This window comes from Calonectris borealis, chromosome 2 (genome assembly GCF_964195595.1).
Source record: "Calonectris borealis chromosome 2, bCalBor7.hap1.2, whole genome shotgun sequence".
Classification (NCBI taxonomy): Eukaryota; Metazoa; Chordata; class Aves; order Procellariiformes; family Procellariidae; genus Calonectris; species Calonectris borealis.
The window spans coordinates 126841961-126861562 of NC_134313.1; the positions used below are offsets into that span (position 1 = coordinate 126841961).

The 19602-nt window shown below is 43.5% G+C and overlaps 1 protein-coding gene across 1 annotated transcript in view; it reads right to left on the bottom strand.

Annotated features, from left to right (window-relative positions):
* RBMS3 (RNA binding motif single stranded interacting protein 3) overlaps positions 1 to 19251 on the bottom strand; it is a 711967-nt gene extending 692716 nt beyond the window's left edge. Inside the window, exon 1 of the mRNA XM_075143380.1 lies at positions 18939 to 19251. Within this exon, the coding sequence (XP_074999481.1) occupies positions 18939 to 19118 (180 nt within the window). The 5' untranslated portion in view covers positions 19119 to 19251. The remainder of the gene's footprint in view (positions 1 to 18938) is intronic.
* Between the last annotated feature and the right edge of the window lie 351 nt (positions 19252 to 19602).

Consider the following 19602-nt stretch of genomic DNA (forward strand, 5'->3'; position numbering starts at 1 on the left):
TTTTAGTGGTCCTTTTACTGGCACGGTTTTGTTTTATATTGGTTTTACTAGCGTCCTAGCACTCATCACTGTTTGTTACGCATGCCTCTCTACAGTCCATCCACGAAGGAAATGAATCATTACAGCTTTTAGTTACAGGGCCTGACTTTTTAATGCAAGCTGTAAGGCTCATGCTTCCATCCTCAGCATCACCCAGCACAGGGGCCCTTCCATTAGACTGTGCCATTAGCCAGGAGCCCTCTGGAGAGCTTTACTTCCACCGGGAAGAGCCATAAACACGAGCTGCAGTGAATGCCATCTGGGAAGAGAAATGCACTGCCGTATCTCTTTAACAGAAGAAGTGGCTCCCCAGTGCAGCTGGCAAGCTGCTCTCAGGCTCCCCTTTGGAGCCAGCCAGAAGACAGCAGTTCACGTTCACCAGGAATTACTTTCTATTTGCTTTCATGTTCCTTTAGATCGAAGCCATATTTTAACAAACAGAATAAAATTTTAAAAGCTGCCACCACTATATAGCTGGGAGAGTCTGCAGGCTGCTGCTTTGGGAGGGAGGTGGCCCCCCACCACTTCTCTGGGGCTAAGGGAAACTGGTATTTGTGCTAGCAGTAGCCATGAGCCTGAGGAACATGTCATTTCCTCCAAGCAGCTGCAGGGCCTCCTAGGGCCAGGGCTCCAGAAGGGCCGAGAACCATCCCGCCACCACACTGACGTGGGCTGGGAAACCAGAGCTTCCAGACCTTTGGTCCGGCTGTCTCTCCAGAGCTAGCGGAGCTTTTGAAATATCTAGGCTTTTTGCTGGGGACCTAAGAGGTAAGCGCCATTTACTGCTGGGACTTCCACAGTTTTCAAAGTCTTGGCCCCACACCACCAAGTGTGGAAGTGCAAGGGTATCAAGCTTTTCTGCAAGGAATAACCACAAGTAACAGGCTCCCCTTCAGCCTGCCATGAGTCCAGATGCAACTGTGAGTACCTGTCTTTGATTTACTGAAATCAGGTCAAATCTGAAGTGTCTCCAATGAAATATTTTGAAAAAATCTTTTGACTAGCTCTCCTCCCCCATCTACCCATCAACACTACCTCCAGTTCGCCGGGTCTAATGAAGCTGTGTCCACAAAGGACTAGAAGAAATGGAGGGGAAGAGAAGAAAGTAGTAGGAAAAAAGTTAATCTTGACTCTTTCTTGCCCTATGCCTGTCTCTCACTTACATTAATGAAGAACAATAGAATAATAATAAAACAAAAAAAAAGGAAAATACATCCTGTGTACATAAAGGGTACTTCTCAGCCTTTGAATATGACTGGGTTATCGTCAACAGCCTGTAACCCTGTGGAGCACACAGTTCATGACAGACAGACAGAAGACTTGGCATGCAAACTGGGCCACAATAATGAGCAATGGCAGATTTGCATGTCAAGTCTTTCCACCATAGCGCAATTAGTCTGCTGATACTGTGGGATGACTAAGGATGGTGGGATGTGAGGGTAGATGATAGGGACAGAGTGAGTGATTAAATGGCCTTAGACTTAACTTGTGACCTCATTCCATCATAAATAGCAAACAGTGAGAGAACTTGTGTGTGGATCAAACAACCTGGCAGGGTTAGCTGAGCACGTGAGACAAAAGAAATAGCATACTGCACACATTCTTGGGCTGCCACAATGTGCAGTCTGCAGCAGCAACACAGAAGATCCAGGTAGCAGCTGGGTCCCAGAACAACCTAGCTGCCTACCTGGGGAGATGATTAGGCTTCTTCCACAGATAACAAAGCAGCAGCTGCTGACTAAAGAGAGCCAAGAGGCAGCACAGGCACCCTCAGTGTCTGCTGCAGAGCGGTAAGCAGCAAAAAGGCAAGAAACCACATGAAAAAGAAGTCATTTTCCAGACCTCTCTTACTTGTAGCACACAGCTCTCCAGGCTGAACTGAGACCAACCCAGAAATGCTGGTTAACTCTGCACTGCAGTCCTTCCCGTTGCCTCCACAAATCCAATTCAGGAGCCTGATTCCAGGCTCTCCTGCTTTGATCAGCAAAATATAGTCCCCTTTAAGCTCTAGAAATCATGTCCAAAAGGTATCTTTTTATGTCTAAGGGACTAGAGTCACCAGGGAGAGGCAGCAGGATGAGAACAGGTCGTCTTTGGTTTCCTGCTCTGTCTGCATTGCTTCTCTATGGCTATTTACAAAGGGACCCCAGGTTCATTTGATTAGCAGCTACAACCATGAACAAACCACACCTAGTCCTATGGTGCTCTTCCTTTCCCAAGAACCAAGCATTAAGCAACAGTGAAAGTTTTCCAGGCCTATCCTATTTCATGCTTCGGTAACCAGACAAAGGTACTTTCTATTATCCAAGTGTGTGGGAGAGACAGTCACCTTTACAGACAAATTTGAGGCATTTGCTCCTTAGAAACACTGAAATGCAGTGATTCAAACTCCTAATGAGACTGCAACAGAGTTTGCTGTAGCTCTTAAGACATAACCAGACATGATGAGCTTTTGGAAGGAAATGGGTACAACTGTGGTGATCCGTACAGGAACAAGAAATTGCTACTGGAGATCTACCCAACCAGAATCCTGCGACCCAAAGATTGTACAAGCAGCTGTGTATAGGAAAGACATGGGAAAAAAGTCCTTTTGACCTCATTAATAGGAGACCAGCATGAACCAAACAGTCACTTACCTTTTCCACCATTCTTTTTGTTTTCTAATCCCTACCATTGCAATTGGATACCCTTGTCATCTACGTAAACAGGTGAGTGTATACATTAGTGCTGAGTTTTCTAAGCATCAGCATGCTCTTGCACCATCAAGCTGGAGAGCTCTTTCCTTCTCCTTTACTCAAACCTCCCCCTTCAGTTAAGTCAAGAGTAAGCCTACCCTGCACCTAACTCTCTGTTCCTCTGGAGTCCTGTTAAACTCTTGTCCTCCAAGATATCTAGCAATGATGAGTTCCGTCAGCAACTAGTTCACTGCATGGCAGAGCATTACTTTTGACTTTGCCACTTTTAAGCTTCACTGAATGCTCCTTGTTCTTCCCCGATGGCAGAATAGCATTACTTGCTCTGTAGAGCCTACGCCTTCATTGTCTGTAACCTTTTATCATCTCACTTCTGATTCATCTGATTCATTTCCTCTCCAAGGTAAACAGTCCCAATCTTCTCAATCTTGCATTATATGAAAGTTTTTCCTTGTCTGTTTAAAAACTGATTTAGGTAAACAGTTAAAACTTACTCTGTTAGCTTAGCTTATACCTATAAATTACCCATGCATATTAAATTTGTATTAGCTGGGTTTAACCGTGTAAGTGTATCCACACAGGATTTTTCACCAAATTCCTAAAGTCAGTTTAAAATCATACCTTCTGTTAACGCAGAGCAAACAAAAGTGTAGTTAGGCCACAGTCAGTTTCTGATCCACAAGGACTTCCAAGAAGAATTCAAACAGTGCTTTGGGAAAGGATATATTTCAGCAGACCACTCAAAGATAGTAATCTCCATTATCCTGAAATTCATGAAGCCCCCATGCATACCAGGGAGTAATTCTTCTGGAATATTTTCCATCAGCAACACAGGGATTTGTTACAGAATTAACTTAACATGTTTTATCTTGATAGCACCTCCATTTAAGGTAGTTTATTGCCTAGGCAAGTCAAACTGCTATTAAACCACAGATTTTAATTCAGCTGCAAGTGAGCTGCCCTATTGTATCCAGAACACAACAGAGATATAATGAAATCGGCTATAAAAATTAATTCTGAAAATATCAAATACAAGCATTGTTAAGTTTAAACAAAGGATATTTGCTAGTTCATTCCAAGACTTAGCTGCATTCAAAAATCCAATGAAAACTGGCTTTTACACCCACAGACACACACACACTTTTGCTCGTGGAATAAAAGTTTTAAATTATGGCTATTAAATGCATGGTATTCCTTAATGATAGCATTCATTGTTATACTCATAATAATACATTTGATGGAGGAAAAAAAGAAGAATTTATCGAAAAGCTGCCAATGGATTTTAATAAAAAGTACTTTCCAACAGAAGGCAATGTCCTTATCTACTAGACTACAAAGTGCTTGAGTATTTCACAAGGAATTTAGAGGCAATTTTTTGCAATAGAAACTTACCGAAAGTTACAGAAGCAAATAATTCTAAAAATCAAATATACAGGCCACTGAGTTGACAGAAAGTAATTTCCCACGTTAACATTAAGATCTACTATCCATGCGTACGAATTTTCATGCAAATCAGTCTTCATTTGTTGTGTATTTTGCCTTATTTAATTAAAAATGAAAAAGACGGAAGAACACCTACCGCCCTCCATTTTGCCCATTAACTTGTTTCTGCCAACAGGACCCTCACGACGGTGTTTCCATTGAGGCTAATCACAGAGAAGAGGTGTGCACATAAACACAAGAAGACTAATGCTTAGGTTAGAGAGAGCAGCCACCCAGCCTGTCTGTCACATTCACCTCTATTCACACGGTAATTGCTGTACTCTCTGGAAAGCTGACTAGACCCATCACGATCTCAGAACACTAGTTATCCCCTACTGAATCATTTTCGAAATTGGTAAATAATACGGCTAATATAAAAGGAGAGAATGTCAGACAATTCAGCCTCAGAGGCCTCACTTTCACCGTATGCAGAGACTTGGTGAAAGCAGCTGAAATACCCACGGCCAGTCCTGCTCACCGCTACAGCTGCGGTCCTGGCAGAGATGCCCCTCGTTCAGACTTCTTTGTGTCCACCCCATGTGTGCGTCCCCTCGACACTTCCCTACAACCTTCATTCCTCCTTTCCCACAGGGAAACATGCCGGCAGCCTCCTGCCCTCGGCTGCTCCAGGCCAGCAGGACGTGCTAGCCCGACGGGCAGCGCTGCCGTGGGAAAGGCTTGCGCAGCGCCCCATTTAGCTTCCAAGCGCCTTCCTGCCAGCTCACTTCCCCTGCCTAACACCACTAGCTATAGCTTTCAAATGCCTCCCCTTCGTAATCACACCTCCTACTATTCTGAAGACTATTTTGTGGGAACGCCGAACATGTTTGCTGGCTCACTGGCCCCTAGCACACTGACTGCTCATTCAATAATATTCACACAAGACTGGAAAAGACTTGTTATCCTCTTACTATCTGGCACTCCGTTACTAGCTTACTACTGTTTTCCTCTGCAGTACAGGACCAAATTGGATGTCAGACGCAGAAAAATGCCAGCAAAAGCTCCGGTTCACAGTCAGGAACCAGTCACCGGACACAGTCCAAAACCAGACACACACTGGCACATTACCATTAACACAAGGTTTGCCATGAGTAAGCCCTTTGCCATTCATCTTTTTGTCAGCGAGGACAGGGAAAAATAGGGTTATTGCAACATTTTTAAATATTTGCAAGGTGCTAACATCCTACAATGATGGCATTAGTCAAAAACTTAGGCAGACACTGCGACAAACAGATTCTCCTGCTTCTGTGGCCAGGTCTTCTCAGGAGCAAATTCCCACAGAGATCACACAACCTACAGTGTAATTGTCTCCTTGTTGTCTAAATATGCAGGCGAGGAAGGAAGGGATTAGGTCCGTACGTCTGCCTGCTCACTAGCCAGCCTGCCACGCACATCCGCCATCCAGCCCCATTCTTCCCGCTGTCTGGTTCCGCGACTGACTGAGTTTCCCGGACTCAGCAGAGCCACATCAAATACACCTGGGGCATTCCTGCCAGTGGCTGAATTGTCAGCTAAAATGATCACCTGGCTGTCACCAAGAGCAACACAGGTAGGGCAAAGGGGAACAACCCAATACGCATGCTTTCAGTCAATATGGTAAACAGCTGACATATGGTAATTTTAAAGGGGTTGACACGCTGCAGCAATTATAAAAAGGCTGACACTCAGCTGAAAGAGCTGACAGTTGGAAGTTACGCCCTAGCGGAAAAGAGGAAAAATGAAAGCAAAATGTGACTGAACTGTTGTCTCGCATGCTCGTCTTTTGTTGACAATGTATTTGTAGGTATGAGAATTCAGTCCTTTCTTAAGAATGTCATCATCGGCTGCTGATAAAAAAGCAACCTGAGTCTATTACAGATGTGTTACTCTTCAAACTGATGCTCCTGCAGGAGCGAGAGGACAAAGCATTCTGCTCTTATAAATCTGTTGTGCAGGCTCTAGTATCAATAGCAACATTTGACATTGTTACGCATCCCTTCTACACAGAAAAAAAAAGAATAGTTGGAATTTGAAATATCGCATTATAATGAAATACCTCTTTAAACCTATCACCCTAGGAAAATGCAAGTTTGCTGACAGTTTCAAATTTTAAATGTATTTTCTTTTTAAAGTGCTTCAAACCATTGTTCAGTTATTATTCTAGCACTTTATATGGACTGTCTACTACCAAAAATAGACTCAGGTTAGATACAGTCTTTTAGGATATCACTTCCACAGCGCATTTGTTTCACTAAGCTCTAAGACTGTTTTTGATATAGTAGGAAATACAATTTTACGCTGTTGAAATATTATACTTAGTGTTACATGAACATATAAGTATATAGGTTTCATTGTAGCAGCAATGTTTAAATACATAGAGAGAGATGGTACTTCCCCCTTAAAAGCTCGAAATTGCAAGATCTGACCCTGCAAGTGTCCACACCTGACTGCAGGGAGTAATTTTATTTACAGTTGCATTCATTTTATACAATTGTCAGGTAATTCATATCAACTTTTGGAGTTTGAGTGCATCTGAAAACTCTGTGTAGATGCAGTTTTATTTTTAAAAATCATCAAAGCATTTTCCGGCACAGAATCATACAAGAACAAAGTGCAAGATCTACAGCATTCTCCTGCTCCAAGGCAGGATAATTCCTAATCCCAAACAAAATCTTATCAAGGGTGTTTCTGTCTTTTCTGTGAAATAGAGTAAGATTTGGACTATGCATGTTCAGTAAAATTGTTATTTTAACAAACTTTAAACCCCCAGGTTTATTTCAAACCGCAACCTGTCCATGTTCCCTCCTTTTTCTCCAAACGTGAAAATTATTCCCAAAATTATACTGGGCAAAACAGTTCTCTTACAACCTTGAAGAGCTTAATGCATAGAAGGGAGTTTCAATTTCCCATTCATGCTATAGCATGTCCTTCTGCTAGGTGTGTAAATATAAGAATCCTTTGAACTCCTAGCACACTGACAACGCACATCCGACTACCTCATCTGAGCCTACTAATCCACCTTCTTCTGGATTACTTTTAACAATCTGTACCTCTGCACTCCCTTCTGCACAGTTTCGACTCATAACAAGTTTTACTTGGTCATATATCAAGACAGTAAAATATAACATGCTTTCTAACCTGCGAAAAAGTGGTGAACTTCCTTTGCAAGAAGGGTACAAAAATTTGTCCCTAGCCTACTATGAAGTAAAAAATTAGATCTCAGCTTTAAAAATATTAGCATTTTCGAAGCACTTTTCCAAACTCTGTGTTTTTTAAATTTACTAACTTATTAGTCCTTTTGACCCTTGCACATCTGGACTGATGCTAAAGTGCTAAAGCTGCTGTCAGAGAGCTACAGCAATACTCATATCAAGGGTGTGGTCTCTGCCCTCTGTTCCCGAGTCCACAGGAGCATTGCCAGCACATGCTGGCACAGGTCTGGAAGGAGATCAGGAAAGGGGACAGTAAGAGACTACAGATCAGAGGTGACACTTTGTCCCCCACTATGGCCAGTATTGCACTAGCATCCAGTTCCACCTGGACAGATAGAGTACCCAAAGAGTATTTCACCTATGGTGAATGTGCCCCCCGATACTTCAGAGCAAGCAATGGCCTGCCATACAAGCAGGTCCCATTCCCTCACGCTTGCTAACAACAGAGGAAGATGGATAAACGACCTTGTTCCTCTTTTCCTTAACTTTGCACTTAAAATTTATCACTAGATCCCATTGCTGCATTTATGCATTTTCTATTGTTTGGCTGTTAAATGTGAATCTTATTATTTTTGCCTAACTGTTCCATATGTGCTTTTTCCCCAATACTTTTACCCATCATTATAATACAACAAATCTTGGTTGGAAGCAGAACTTAGTATTTTCTGCTTTACTCTGCATGATACATATGCTTCTGTTTGTGCACAAAGTAGCTTGGTGCACAGTGCGTTTCTGTACTTATCATTTGGTACCTCACCTTTTAAATTCTCTGCAGTGATCTCCACACCACCTTTCAGAGGTCCTGACCCTGACTGCTGAAGTCCTGTACTCCTCCTCACAGTCTTCTGGGTAGCTGTAACAGTCTCTGCTGCAGCATTAGAATGGAACCCACGATGTACGACAAGGCAAGGACCACACTGCATGCTGAGACTATTCATACCACAGAACTGTGTGTCAACAGGTGCAATTGCTCTGACCTGCATCTTAAAAATAGCAAAAGTTCTACCTATGACAGATTAATCTATAATTTTCCTTTGCGTAGGTGAGAAACAAGTCACCTGTATCAGCAAATAAGAGAGTAACGCTTTAGGCACCTGTAAACTGTTGAATCACTACGTCTTCCTGCTCCTAGTTCTTAATAACATGCAGTACGTAATACATAAGCACCTGTTATCTATGGTTATCTAATTTTAATGGCTCCGGTCTCTTCCAGTTATTACCATCAGATGTGGATGTATGACTAAGAGGTGTCACGATATGATCATAGGTAACATGCACAGACACTTGTGAAATGCAGACTGGCATTGCAGAATGACATCTTTCCATGGGTTTTGCTTGTACCTGCAGACAATACGGGCGTTACGGATAGTTCTGAGCCACCAGGAATAAAGCCACAGTCCATGGGGTAGTGTGATCTAACAGATACCCTGTTGTGAAGATGTAAGTCTAACTCTGAAACAATAGCAGTTAGGTATAATTGTGACTGCATTACTTGACCAGTTAGTAAGAAAGACCTTAGCAACTGTTCTGCATGCAACAGCAAGCAAAAGGATATGACTATGAAACACTGCCTAAAGAGAGAAAGTTGATGAGTCTTACCAACAGGTGGAACATGCACAGCAGAGACTAGACCAGACAGAGAAGCCAGAGCCTTGTTCTTGCCCTGAGCAACACTTCCCAGCGCTGGGTGATTCCAGTTCTAATGTAGGTCTGGCTGATTATTTCATGACAGTCCTGTGGTATGACCCTTCTTGTAAAGATTCCCTGAGCCACACTGACCTTGATCACTTCTGACTCCCCAGCATCTACATGGCTTCTCTTAGAATTGATTCATCATTTATTTATCTCCTGCACGGGGTGTGTCCTCTTGACAAGTTCAAGCAGCAGCACGTTTGGTCCCCATTTTAAGGTCTAACAAGGCTATGCTTTGCATAAGACCACAATAGCAGGCGACAGTAAGCCTCCACCGCATTAGCCACCTCCCTACTGTGGGAGGCAGGTAAAGTCAGGTTCAGGATGAATGTCTGACCCTTCGTTACTGCCTTGCTCCTCCTGGTCTCTTGAAAACCTATGCGACTTTCCTTCCCATTAAGCTTGCTGGTTTCCTCCCTTCTCCCTCTGGAAACATATTCATGGCCTCCTCCAAACTTAAGTGTTCTCTGTTTAAACAAAAATTTCCCCAAGTGCACAACAGGCACGCTTTAACTGCACATGCTTAAGTGGCTACAGAACATCTGTGGATGTTTGTCTTTGAGGTCACGCCAGCAAGCTCACCATTTCCCTGCGTCCATCTTAACAGCCATCTGATAACGGTGTGCCGTCTCCTGTGTCACACTGCGTGTGCATGGCTGTAGACGACAGTGGGATGGTGGCTGCTCTGCTTAAGGCAGAAGTCAGTTTATCACTTGGAAATTTCAGCATGTCCCCCTGACACGGTAAAGTTGAAACATGCTTCCAGTTACAAATCAGTTCAAACAGATGCACACACACACACTTCTCATTCCCTAAAACTGGACTGATCTTCCTGAGATCACTTATTAGATCAGGGAAAATTTAGTCTAAGAGCACATCATATGGGAGTCATGGGAGAAATAAGACAGGACAAAAAATGGGGACTGTTTCACTTCTAAGATCTTTGGGGATATCCTTTCTAGCCTGTCATATCTCAAACCCAACTAACCTAAATATTATCGTATCTGTTGGCTTTGGCAAGGACTCGCTGTTGCCTTTTATTAGACATGAAGCAATAGGTGGGAGAGAGCGAGCCAATTAATTATTAAAAGTGGCTTTCACATACTTTGAAAGTCTGCATGTCCTCGAAGCACACTCAATAAAGTTAACAAGGCTAACCAGGGCACTGTATAATGTCTGTGAAGCCTAGATAGGCGTTTTGCGAACTCTGTGAGATTCTGTTGTGTGCTTCCTTAACTCCACATGGACCCAATACACACTTCATAAAGTTCTTTCGTCTCAAAATACTAACCTTACAAACTCCTTCCTTCCAGTCCTACTCAAAAGTTGCTGTTTTCAATTAGCTTTCCAGCAAGGACTCCCTCTCTGCCCTCCGTGCCACTCCCTTTCACTCTTATTTCACCTTAAGAGCGGAAGTTATTTACATCCTACCCCCACAGAACATGCTCACCTGCCCCCCCGTGAGGACTTGCAGTTATCCTTCCCGTGTTATGTCTGATTCACATGGTAACTACCTCAAGGCAATAACGTACTCTTTTTGAATTCTCAGCAAAGCACAATGCATATTTATTATACTATAGCCAATATCAAATTACTACTAAATATAACAGCTCCAACAATTATCTTTGGTAGATACTAGCCCTTTAACTCCCTTTCCACAAAGACTTATCCTGAGCATGTTAGTTTGGATCCAAAAAGAGATTTTCTGCTATGGGCTCCTGGAAATGAGTATAGACTCAGTAATAACCTCAGTGAGAGAACCATCATTAGTTAACAGCGAAGAAGAGGCGTCAATGGTGCTCGAGGCACTTGCTGAAATCAATTAACACGGACCCTACGCTAACGGAACAGGCACAGGTTCCACACCACTCTATTTTCATTCTCCAGTAAATGATAACAATTCTTTGCAGATGGTCTAGAACTAAATGGGGAAATACTCATTTTAGCTCCCTGCAGTATTTTCAGTTGTTGATCACACTTTCACTTTGAACAACTTGTGGAGAATATCTTTTCAGAAAGAATAAACTCTGAAACTATAGGCCAAGGTGTTCAATGGAATGAACTCAGAAGCCAGGGAACAGTAGGTATATTAACCAAGCTTTGGGGCTTGAGTCTGTAATTTTTATTCACCCAACACTTGTTTTTCAGTTAAGGAAACTATTTCTATTCTGCTTCTGTAACAAGATTGGTCTTCACTTAATAGAATGTATAATGAAAATAACAGCTGTATTTAAACACATGGCAGAAGCCATTAGGCATGGAAGAATTACTCTTTTTCTAGTAAATCAGGGCTGTCTAACAAATTTTATACATGACTGTCCTTGTCCATACTATGAGCCAAATTGTGTCTTGTTTTATCCCAGTTAAGATGCACTGGTTACTGTAGTTCCTGGAACAATTCATAGCTCTTATAGCCCTTATAGCTCAGCATGCTATGTGGGGAAACGAAACAAAACATAAGTTTTTGTTATAGACAGGGAAGAATTCCAGAGCCATGGAGAAAGGATGAGGAGTGAGGAAGGAAAGAAACTACTGCAGAATACTTAATATCTGTTATATCTTTCATATTTGTCCTTTTTTCTTCTACATGTTTAAACATCACATTAGAAGCTGATCTGAGCACTACTTTCATGGAAATTATTATCAGTGTTCCTGTTGTAATTTTTTCCTATTTACAGCTGCATTCCCATTTTCTTTACTATTTGGGTATTTTCTGAGACAAGTTGTTAGAAACTAATAACAACTGGGAAACTACTGGGACTGTGCAACTTTTTATACCCTTACTGGATAATTACTACTGGCAGCTAGTCAGTACAGAAATCCACCTAGCACAAGCTGCTGGGAAATAATCCCAGCCACTATGCGAGCAGCATGGCTACAGCCAGGCAGAGAACAACCAAATATGGAACCAAACAAAAACTGAACCACTTCACACATCAGTAACTATACTTCCCTCTTAGCTCCGAGCAATTAAGTAAACCTTAACCTCAGTATAGTAAGAATTACTGTGCCGTAAGGGTGCAGTACGGCACCGTAGGCTTTTACCACAGATAGAGATGGGCTAAAAACACTGTGAGCATCTAGCAAAACACTGGGAATAGCATGCAACAACATGGGTATTGTTCTTTTCTAGCTTCATTGATTACCCATTGTTCGAAGCCTCAGATTCGTTACAAGCTGGCACTCAACCCTTGGACAGGAATTCCTGTGAATACTGGGCTTTTGAGAACAAGCTCTGCATTAGTGAGAAGGATATGCCATGCACTGGCCAAGCTCTGGGCTGTCATGTGCAGTCCGGAATAGGACTGCTTTCCAGTCTCAGCACATAGGCATGAACACATACACTACATCTGAGTCAAGGCAATGTCCCAAATGCTCAAGAGGAGATAACAATGCCCTTTTCAGTGCTGCATCTTCCTCCGAGTAGGAATCCTCGCAACCCTTCTGCAGCCAAGACAAATTTGCCTTTAGCCAGAGAGCCAGTTCTGTGTCTTCTGCATACAAAATTTGTGGTTGGGTTTCCGATGACTCAAGAGTGTTGTTTAGCTCCCACCCATGATGTTCATTGTTTATGTCCCTGAATTTGTTACCTAATCAACTACATATGCACTTAATTTCACTTTGTAATAACTATAAGTAGTACTTACTTTTCACAAAATCTCTGCATTACAATAAATATTTCTGTTTACCCCAGGAACCAGTCAGAGTGTGACCAGCTTTTCAAGCTTCATCCACTTATTGATCAGTTGGTTGAAAAATTTAAACAGCTGTTCGCTCTTTACCAAAACATTTCTCATGCAATTTATTTAAGGGAAGAACTATTTTAAATAGCGTATTCTTCATTCAGAAGTTTCAGTATTGGGTAAGATTTTAAAGAATCATTCATATGCACTATCGTGTATGGTGTTTTAGTATAGACACAGGCAAAGTGCAGAAGTCAGTTCCTCCCTCTCCAACTTTATGCTTTAACTCTAACATAAAACCAGTGCTAGACCTCATTCTCCACATTCCAGAGTCTCAATATGCCACCTGAAAATAAATACATTTTAAATGTGTATTTACTCTACTTAAAGTAAGATTCTTTCCCATATCAGTAAAAGGAATTCTCAGAATATTAGATAAAAAGTGATTTTGGAGCTACGAAAATTACAAGGCCTGATTCCCAATATTTCTTCTCCCTATGGATTCTCTGGTGTCTAATAAAATATGAGTTTATTAGTCTTGCCTGCAGTTGAGGTACTAACAACAGTTTCTCTCTTTCTCTCTAATTCCTTTCATCCGCTTAGTTTTGTAATAAAGGCACAATCCTAGGTTCGTCTAAGGATTCTCTCACTAGAAGGCAAGAGAAGTGTGAGAGGCAGAGTACATCAAATGCATGGAAATGCAGAAGTAGACCTGCCTGCAAAGCAAGGATCTCAGTTCACAGTGAATTTACTCTTTTTGATTTTTTTTAACCTGATTTTTTTTTTAATTCTCCTCAAAGCAGATGGCCCCTGGGCCTTGCTTATTGAAACAGATTAATGGCATGGTTAATAGCTTTGCTGCCCACAGCAGCTACAAAAAGGACCAAAACCTCCCTTCCAGAGGCACCTGCCAGGCACTGTGGCTCTGGGCCGCCATTCCAGGCAGATGCATCTGGGAGCCTCCCCACGCTGCTGTGAATTAGAGCCTGCCCCGGAGCTGTGACCCAGGAGTCTGCAGGAGAAAGACCCAAATATGAGGGACTCAGCATGTCCTGGGTCTGTGGCTTTGGGACAGACTTACTACCCAGACAGCCACCAGGCTCTGGGAACTCTGGAAGAACAGGGTGCTAGCAGAGAATAAACTTTTTTTCAGACCATTTCATGAGAAAGACACTGAACTATGCAGATCAATACCAGTATCATGATGGCCCACAGCACAGTGAGGAGCAGCTTACGAATGAAGTGAACCTGAAAAAGACAGAGTTGGTGTTGCTGGGCTGAGGAACGATTTCTGAAACATTCTTAGCAATGAGTTAGAGAAAGACCCATTATTCTCCAGCTCTGTCCATACTTTAAAGATACACTGGAATTTCTGTCTGACATCAAACTCTCAGAATAGCAACAGCCACAAGTAAAATTTTCTGCCATCTCTGGGTGGGTAAGAATTTGTCCATCCAGGCAGACAATGGCCTGACCTTGACTATTCATGCCTGCATTACATCTTGGCAAGACCACAGCCCATGATACACCTGGCACAAAGCCTTCAGTACTTGGAAACTCCAGCTAATACAAGGTGTTGCATTTTCTGCGATTATCAGGAGAAGCTGCTACCATGAGCAACTGGTAGTGTGGTCTATCTTTGCTTTCTTTGTCCCACAAGCTCCAGACTTGTTCCCCTTATCCACTACTGATTTCAGTTTCAGCTTTTGGATCTTAACTTCAAGTTGCTCAATGGGCTGGGTCCACGTTATCTGAAAAAGCACCTAAACCTCCATAAAGAAGACAGTAGTTGACAACTACTCTCCTGTGCACAGTGGAACTACTTAAGGTAAGACAAGCACATCTGACCTGAGACTGGAGTGATCCGCCCCCAAAAAGAAACTTCCCACCATCTGCTTCAAGCATAAACTACATTTCTTAGGCCTTCTCTTCTCTAAATGTAAACACATGGTAACATACGGCTTTTCAAACCAAACAAAACTAAATACATAAAAGAAATTATTAAAAAAGAATTGCCCCCCAAGAGTCTTCCACTCTTCCTGACCTACCGCTTGTGGAGGATGAGTGAACAACTACCATATTGTCGATAGCAGTAATCCTGTAAATACACTAGTGGAAGGCTTTCAGAGACTAACGATTCGATCAGACCACGTGTACTGCAGAACAGAATTCCCAAGTCAATACCAAGTGTGTTTCCCCAAAGCACTCAGCTTTTCCCCTCTAGAAGCTCACACCTGGGTACCACTCTCGCACAGCAACATCACAGGCGAGAATTCTGGGAAATGACATACAAATAAGCCCACAAAACACTTCAGCTCTCTTACATGAAACAGTGGCAAACTGTTTTTGAACCAGAGTACAACGTACCCAGCCCAGATAGGCTTGCTTTTGCTGTAACCTTGGTGTGCTTTCCATGTAAATACACAGAAGGTTCTTCACCTTGGAGCTATTTCACAGGGTTTTTTGTATCTATCTAGACTGTAGGTATAAAGTGAAAGCTCTGGGTGTGCTTGTAGATCATTTGTGCTAAATGATTTGTGCAAACCTCAGATATACAGAGGTTTTCCTCAGCGGAAAACAAAATAAAATGCTCTTATTTGGGTGGGCAACATTACATTACCAAATCCACACCTAGGACCAACTTTTGGAGGGCTACACAATACTTTGGAAAATGGAAACACTGTAACACACTGGCTGTAGCTAAGGGCTTGAAAGTCCTAACTCAGGAAACCACCCCTGGGAAAATTCTGGTCATAATGTCAGCAGTGGCAAATGTCACCCATAGTCACCAACCTGCAAAGGAATTGCAGAGTTGCCTTTAACTCTCAAAGTGCTCCCTACACCGATCCTTGCAAAGATGCTATCGCTCCAATATAAGCTGGAAAGAATCCTCGGTAAAATTTATGGGCCTGCATCCCCTTGCACCAAGTCACGGAGTGGCAAGACGGTGTGACGGCCCACCCACACAACCTGTCACAGGCTTCAGCTGCACCTCCAGCCGGCCATAAACAGCCAGGATTGCATGTTGTTCTCTCCCCCAGTCACCCACTTTGCCATACTGGAGAATGTGAACATGCTGCTGTATATAGGGTTAGACCTACATGCTTTTAGCTAAAATAACAGAAAACATTGTAGGAGTGTTGAAAAATATTTTCTGATGTCTTTTGCTTTAAGAGAAAAACTAGTATCCTTATAGAGTCAACCGCCTTCTAAATCATACACACTACTATTTCTGCTTAATTTTCTCCCACCCAAATGGCAACTGTGCTTTAAAGCACCAAGTACTGTATACTTAATAAATTATGAGGTCAATCTTCATCATTTCTCTCCTCATACATTGGTCAGAGATGGTTTCATCACAGAAAGATATATGGGAGGTAACCTAAGTCTTCCTCCAACAATGCACTTAAGCATACACTTCAGCATGTCAGCATCCCAGCTGAAGACAGTGGGATATATTTCAAGTTATGTCGTGTGTTTTATTGAAGTTCAAAGACAAATAAAAAATGAACATACAGCAGAAAAAAACTCCAATATCCATATAATTGACACTATGGTAGTACCTTCTACCGAAATTCCACAGAATTAGGAAAATACTTTCTTTGGTTAATTCAGCAATATTCCTTTTGGATGCAGTGACAAAAAATAGCTTTATTAAAGTGTAAATTTCACCCAGCTCCATTTAGATGGAAGCAAAACTCTTTTTACCTCCAGTGGAAATGGAGTTTAATGATAAAATAGAAGACTTTCTATAATTGACGCATGACCCCAAAAAGCAAGTCCTGACAGTGGAATCATGAGATGTTGTAAAATCTTAATATTTAGATATTCATAAGTATACATGTGTCAGGAAATCAGGTTCTAATGTCCTTTACAATTTCCACGTAGAGTGCTTACACTTCTAGGATGTATCAGTGTGCCTCTGACATTTGTTTAAGGGTCAAATAAACAATGGTACTGTTATTTCAATCCATTTAGAAAGTTCTTAGTTGATGTTTCCAGCAATACCTGGGTTTTGTTTTGTGGTTGGAAGGTTTTTTCCACAATAGTATTGGATTATACTGTCGCTTTATTGGGTTTTCCCCTTCTCATCACATTTCTGGTGCCACTATTTTACCAGATATCTGAAATACTTCTGCACTAATAAGAAGTACTGGTTGTCCTGGGACAGCATCCAGAAAAGATACATACATTTAGGGAGGTTTGAAATATCACAGCACTTCCCGAAAATACAAGCTAGTCATTGCAACCACCTTGGCAATGGCAAGCCTGGAAAAGCTGAGAGTGGATTAAAAAAAAGGAATATATCACAGTACTTTAGCATGGCTACAACTAGGACAGAAAAAGGCAGTATTTTTGTTTCTATGTCCAGAAATTGCTGGCAAATACAGAATAAAACAGTGCAATATCGAGTTATCTAAACACGTTAATTAGCCACGCCATAGAGAATCCGGTCTTCTCTAGTGTTCATTCACCTTCAGTCACACCTTGTCTGCCTTCCTCATGCCCATGATTGGTAAAACATTAGACAGACTGTGCGGCACATCAGAAAGTAACTATTGAGCATGGATTTCTGCTGATGGCAGCGTTTTTAAATGCTCAAGGCACTTGGCACAACCAACTCATGTAAATGGCAACCTTGGGCTCTACATTTTAATTATTTTTAAATGAAAGCATTTTAACTTCCAGTAAGTAACATGATGCAAGGAAAGGGATCCTAGAAACAATCACACACACACAAATCATTTAGCTAGGTACAGTAACATGCAGTCACGACAGAATGAAATATTCATAAAGTCCAGGAGATGAAATTCTGTGTCCCTCTATCACAATATGTAAACCACCAGTTATCATTTTAAAAATAAAGCCCTTGTATCCACCTTATTAAGCTGTACAGGCCCTGTTAAAATGATCAGTCGTTGATATTCTCTTTTAATTATAACAATAGGACAGATTTTACCAAACAGTAACAAACCTAAAAGTATCGGAGGTAAATACTACAAACTCGGTATCTCCAGTTAGGGATACCATTTTTTCAAAACACCTTGTATTTCTCATGATAATTGCAACTCTAGTCATGCAAATACATGGTGTGACATAGTTGTTGCATTAATTTATTGCATCGCTGGTTTACATTCCTTCATTGTGTTACTGTTCTCTTACACATTTCTAACAAAACCAAACTATAGTAAAACTAGTTGAAGAAACACAGCTCAAATCCAGTACACGGCAACATTTCTTCTTTTCATTTACGCTAGGATTACAATCTGTTTTGGGGTACCCGTCCATTCAGAGAATTATTCGGATTTCGATAAAATATAAACGGATGTGTTTTACAGCCTGGCACACACGGATCGCTCCTTGCAACAATCACCCTATTACGATGAAACTTACACATTTATCAGTCTCTGTCGATTACAGACCTACAAACACAGCAGAATTCGTCGGCTTCAGTTTGGTAAACCCATGCCGAGAAAAATGAATGGAAATGAAGACCGTGCCCACAGACAAAAGCACTGATCAATGCACTCCGCTTCACGGCAACCTTTTTCCACCCCATCCTCCCTACTTTCCGATTCTTCCAGCAGCAGGCATATCCGCACTAAAGGATGCGATCTGACCCATTTCTCGCTGAACTCCGTCACCCACAGGTTTTCACTCGGCAGCGAGCGGCCGTCCCCCGCTCCACAATGACACAGCAGGGCTGGAGGGACACGGCGCCCGGGCTCCTTCCCCCAGGTGACTCGCCCCTCGCCGCGGGGTGACAACCGAGGCGAGGGCAGGGGAGCGGCGGCCCTGCCGGCACCGGCCCCTCGAAGTGAGGTAAACTTTCGCGGCGGCACCTGGGCCACCGCCCGCCGCGCCGCTCCCGCAGGGCGGGCGGAACAATGCCCGGCGCCCCGGGCCCCGCGGCGGCGGCGGCCCCGCGCCTCCCCGCCCCGCCGCCCCCGTGTCCTCAGACAACCTCCGCCGCCGGCCCCCCGCCTCCCGCCGCCGCGCTGACAAAGGGCGGCGCGGGGCTGCCCGCGGCGGCGCGGCCGCGGACAGGCGGGAGCGGGCCCGCCGCCCCCGCCCGCCCGCCCCGCCGAGCGCGGCCCCGGGCAGCCGGCCCCTCCGGCGGGCGCGGCGCCGGCCGGCCGGCGGCGGAGCGGACCTACCTTTTTGTCCTCTTTCTCGCCGCCGTGCCGCCGCTCCGGGTGGCCGCTGTCGGCGGCGGGGGCCGGCTCCGCGGGCTGCCCATCGCGGTGGTGCGGGCGCTGGTGCGGGCAGCCGCCAGACCCCGCCGCCGGGGGGATGGGCTCCGGGCACGGAGAAACTCCCTTAACATCCATCTCCATCTTCCAGTTCACTGTATTGCGAGACAAAAGCAGGCAAACACTTTCCACCTCCCCGCGTCTTTCTTACGCTTTCCCTTCTCTCTCTTTTCTTTTTTCCCTTCTTTCTTTCCTTTTTTTCCCCCCTTCCTTCCTTCCTTTTCTCCCCCCTCAGGAGGCCGTGACACGCATGGCTCTGGCCGCCGCTGCTGCACCGATCCGGCGGCTGCAGTTCTCCCCTAGATCCTCCAGACTTTTGTATCCAGCGTGTGTGTGTGTGTGTGTAAGAGTGAGTGTGTGTGCGTGTGCGTGTGCGCGCGTGTCCTTGGTGCGGTGGCCTTCAATCGCCCCGAAACAGCAAACGCTAACTAAGCAGATCTCTCGCCACGAAGATCAACTCCCGGCCCCAGCCTAATTGTGGTGGTTATTTACTTTACGCTATCTATGTCCCAGGCCCGGACAAGCCCTTCTGGCTGCAGCCCTTTGAACAAAGTTAACTGGAGGGAGG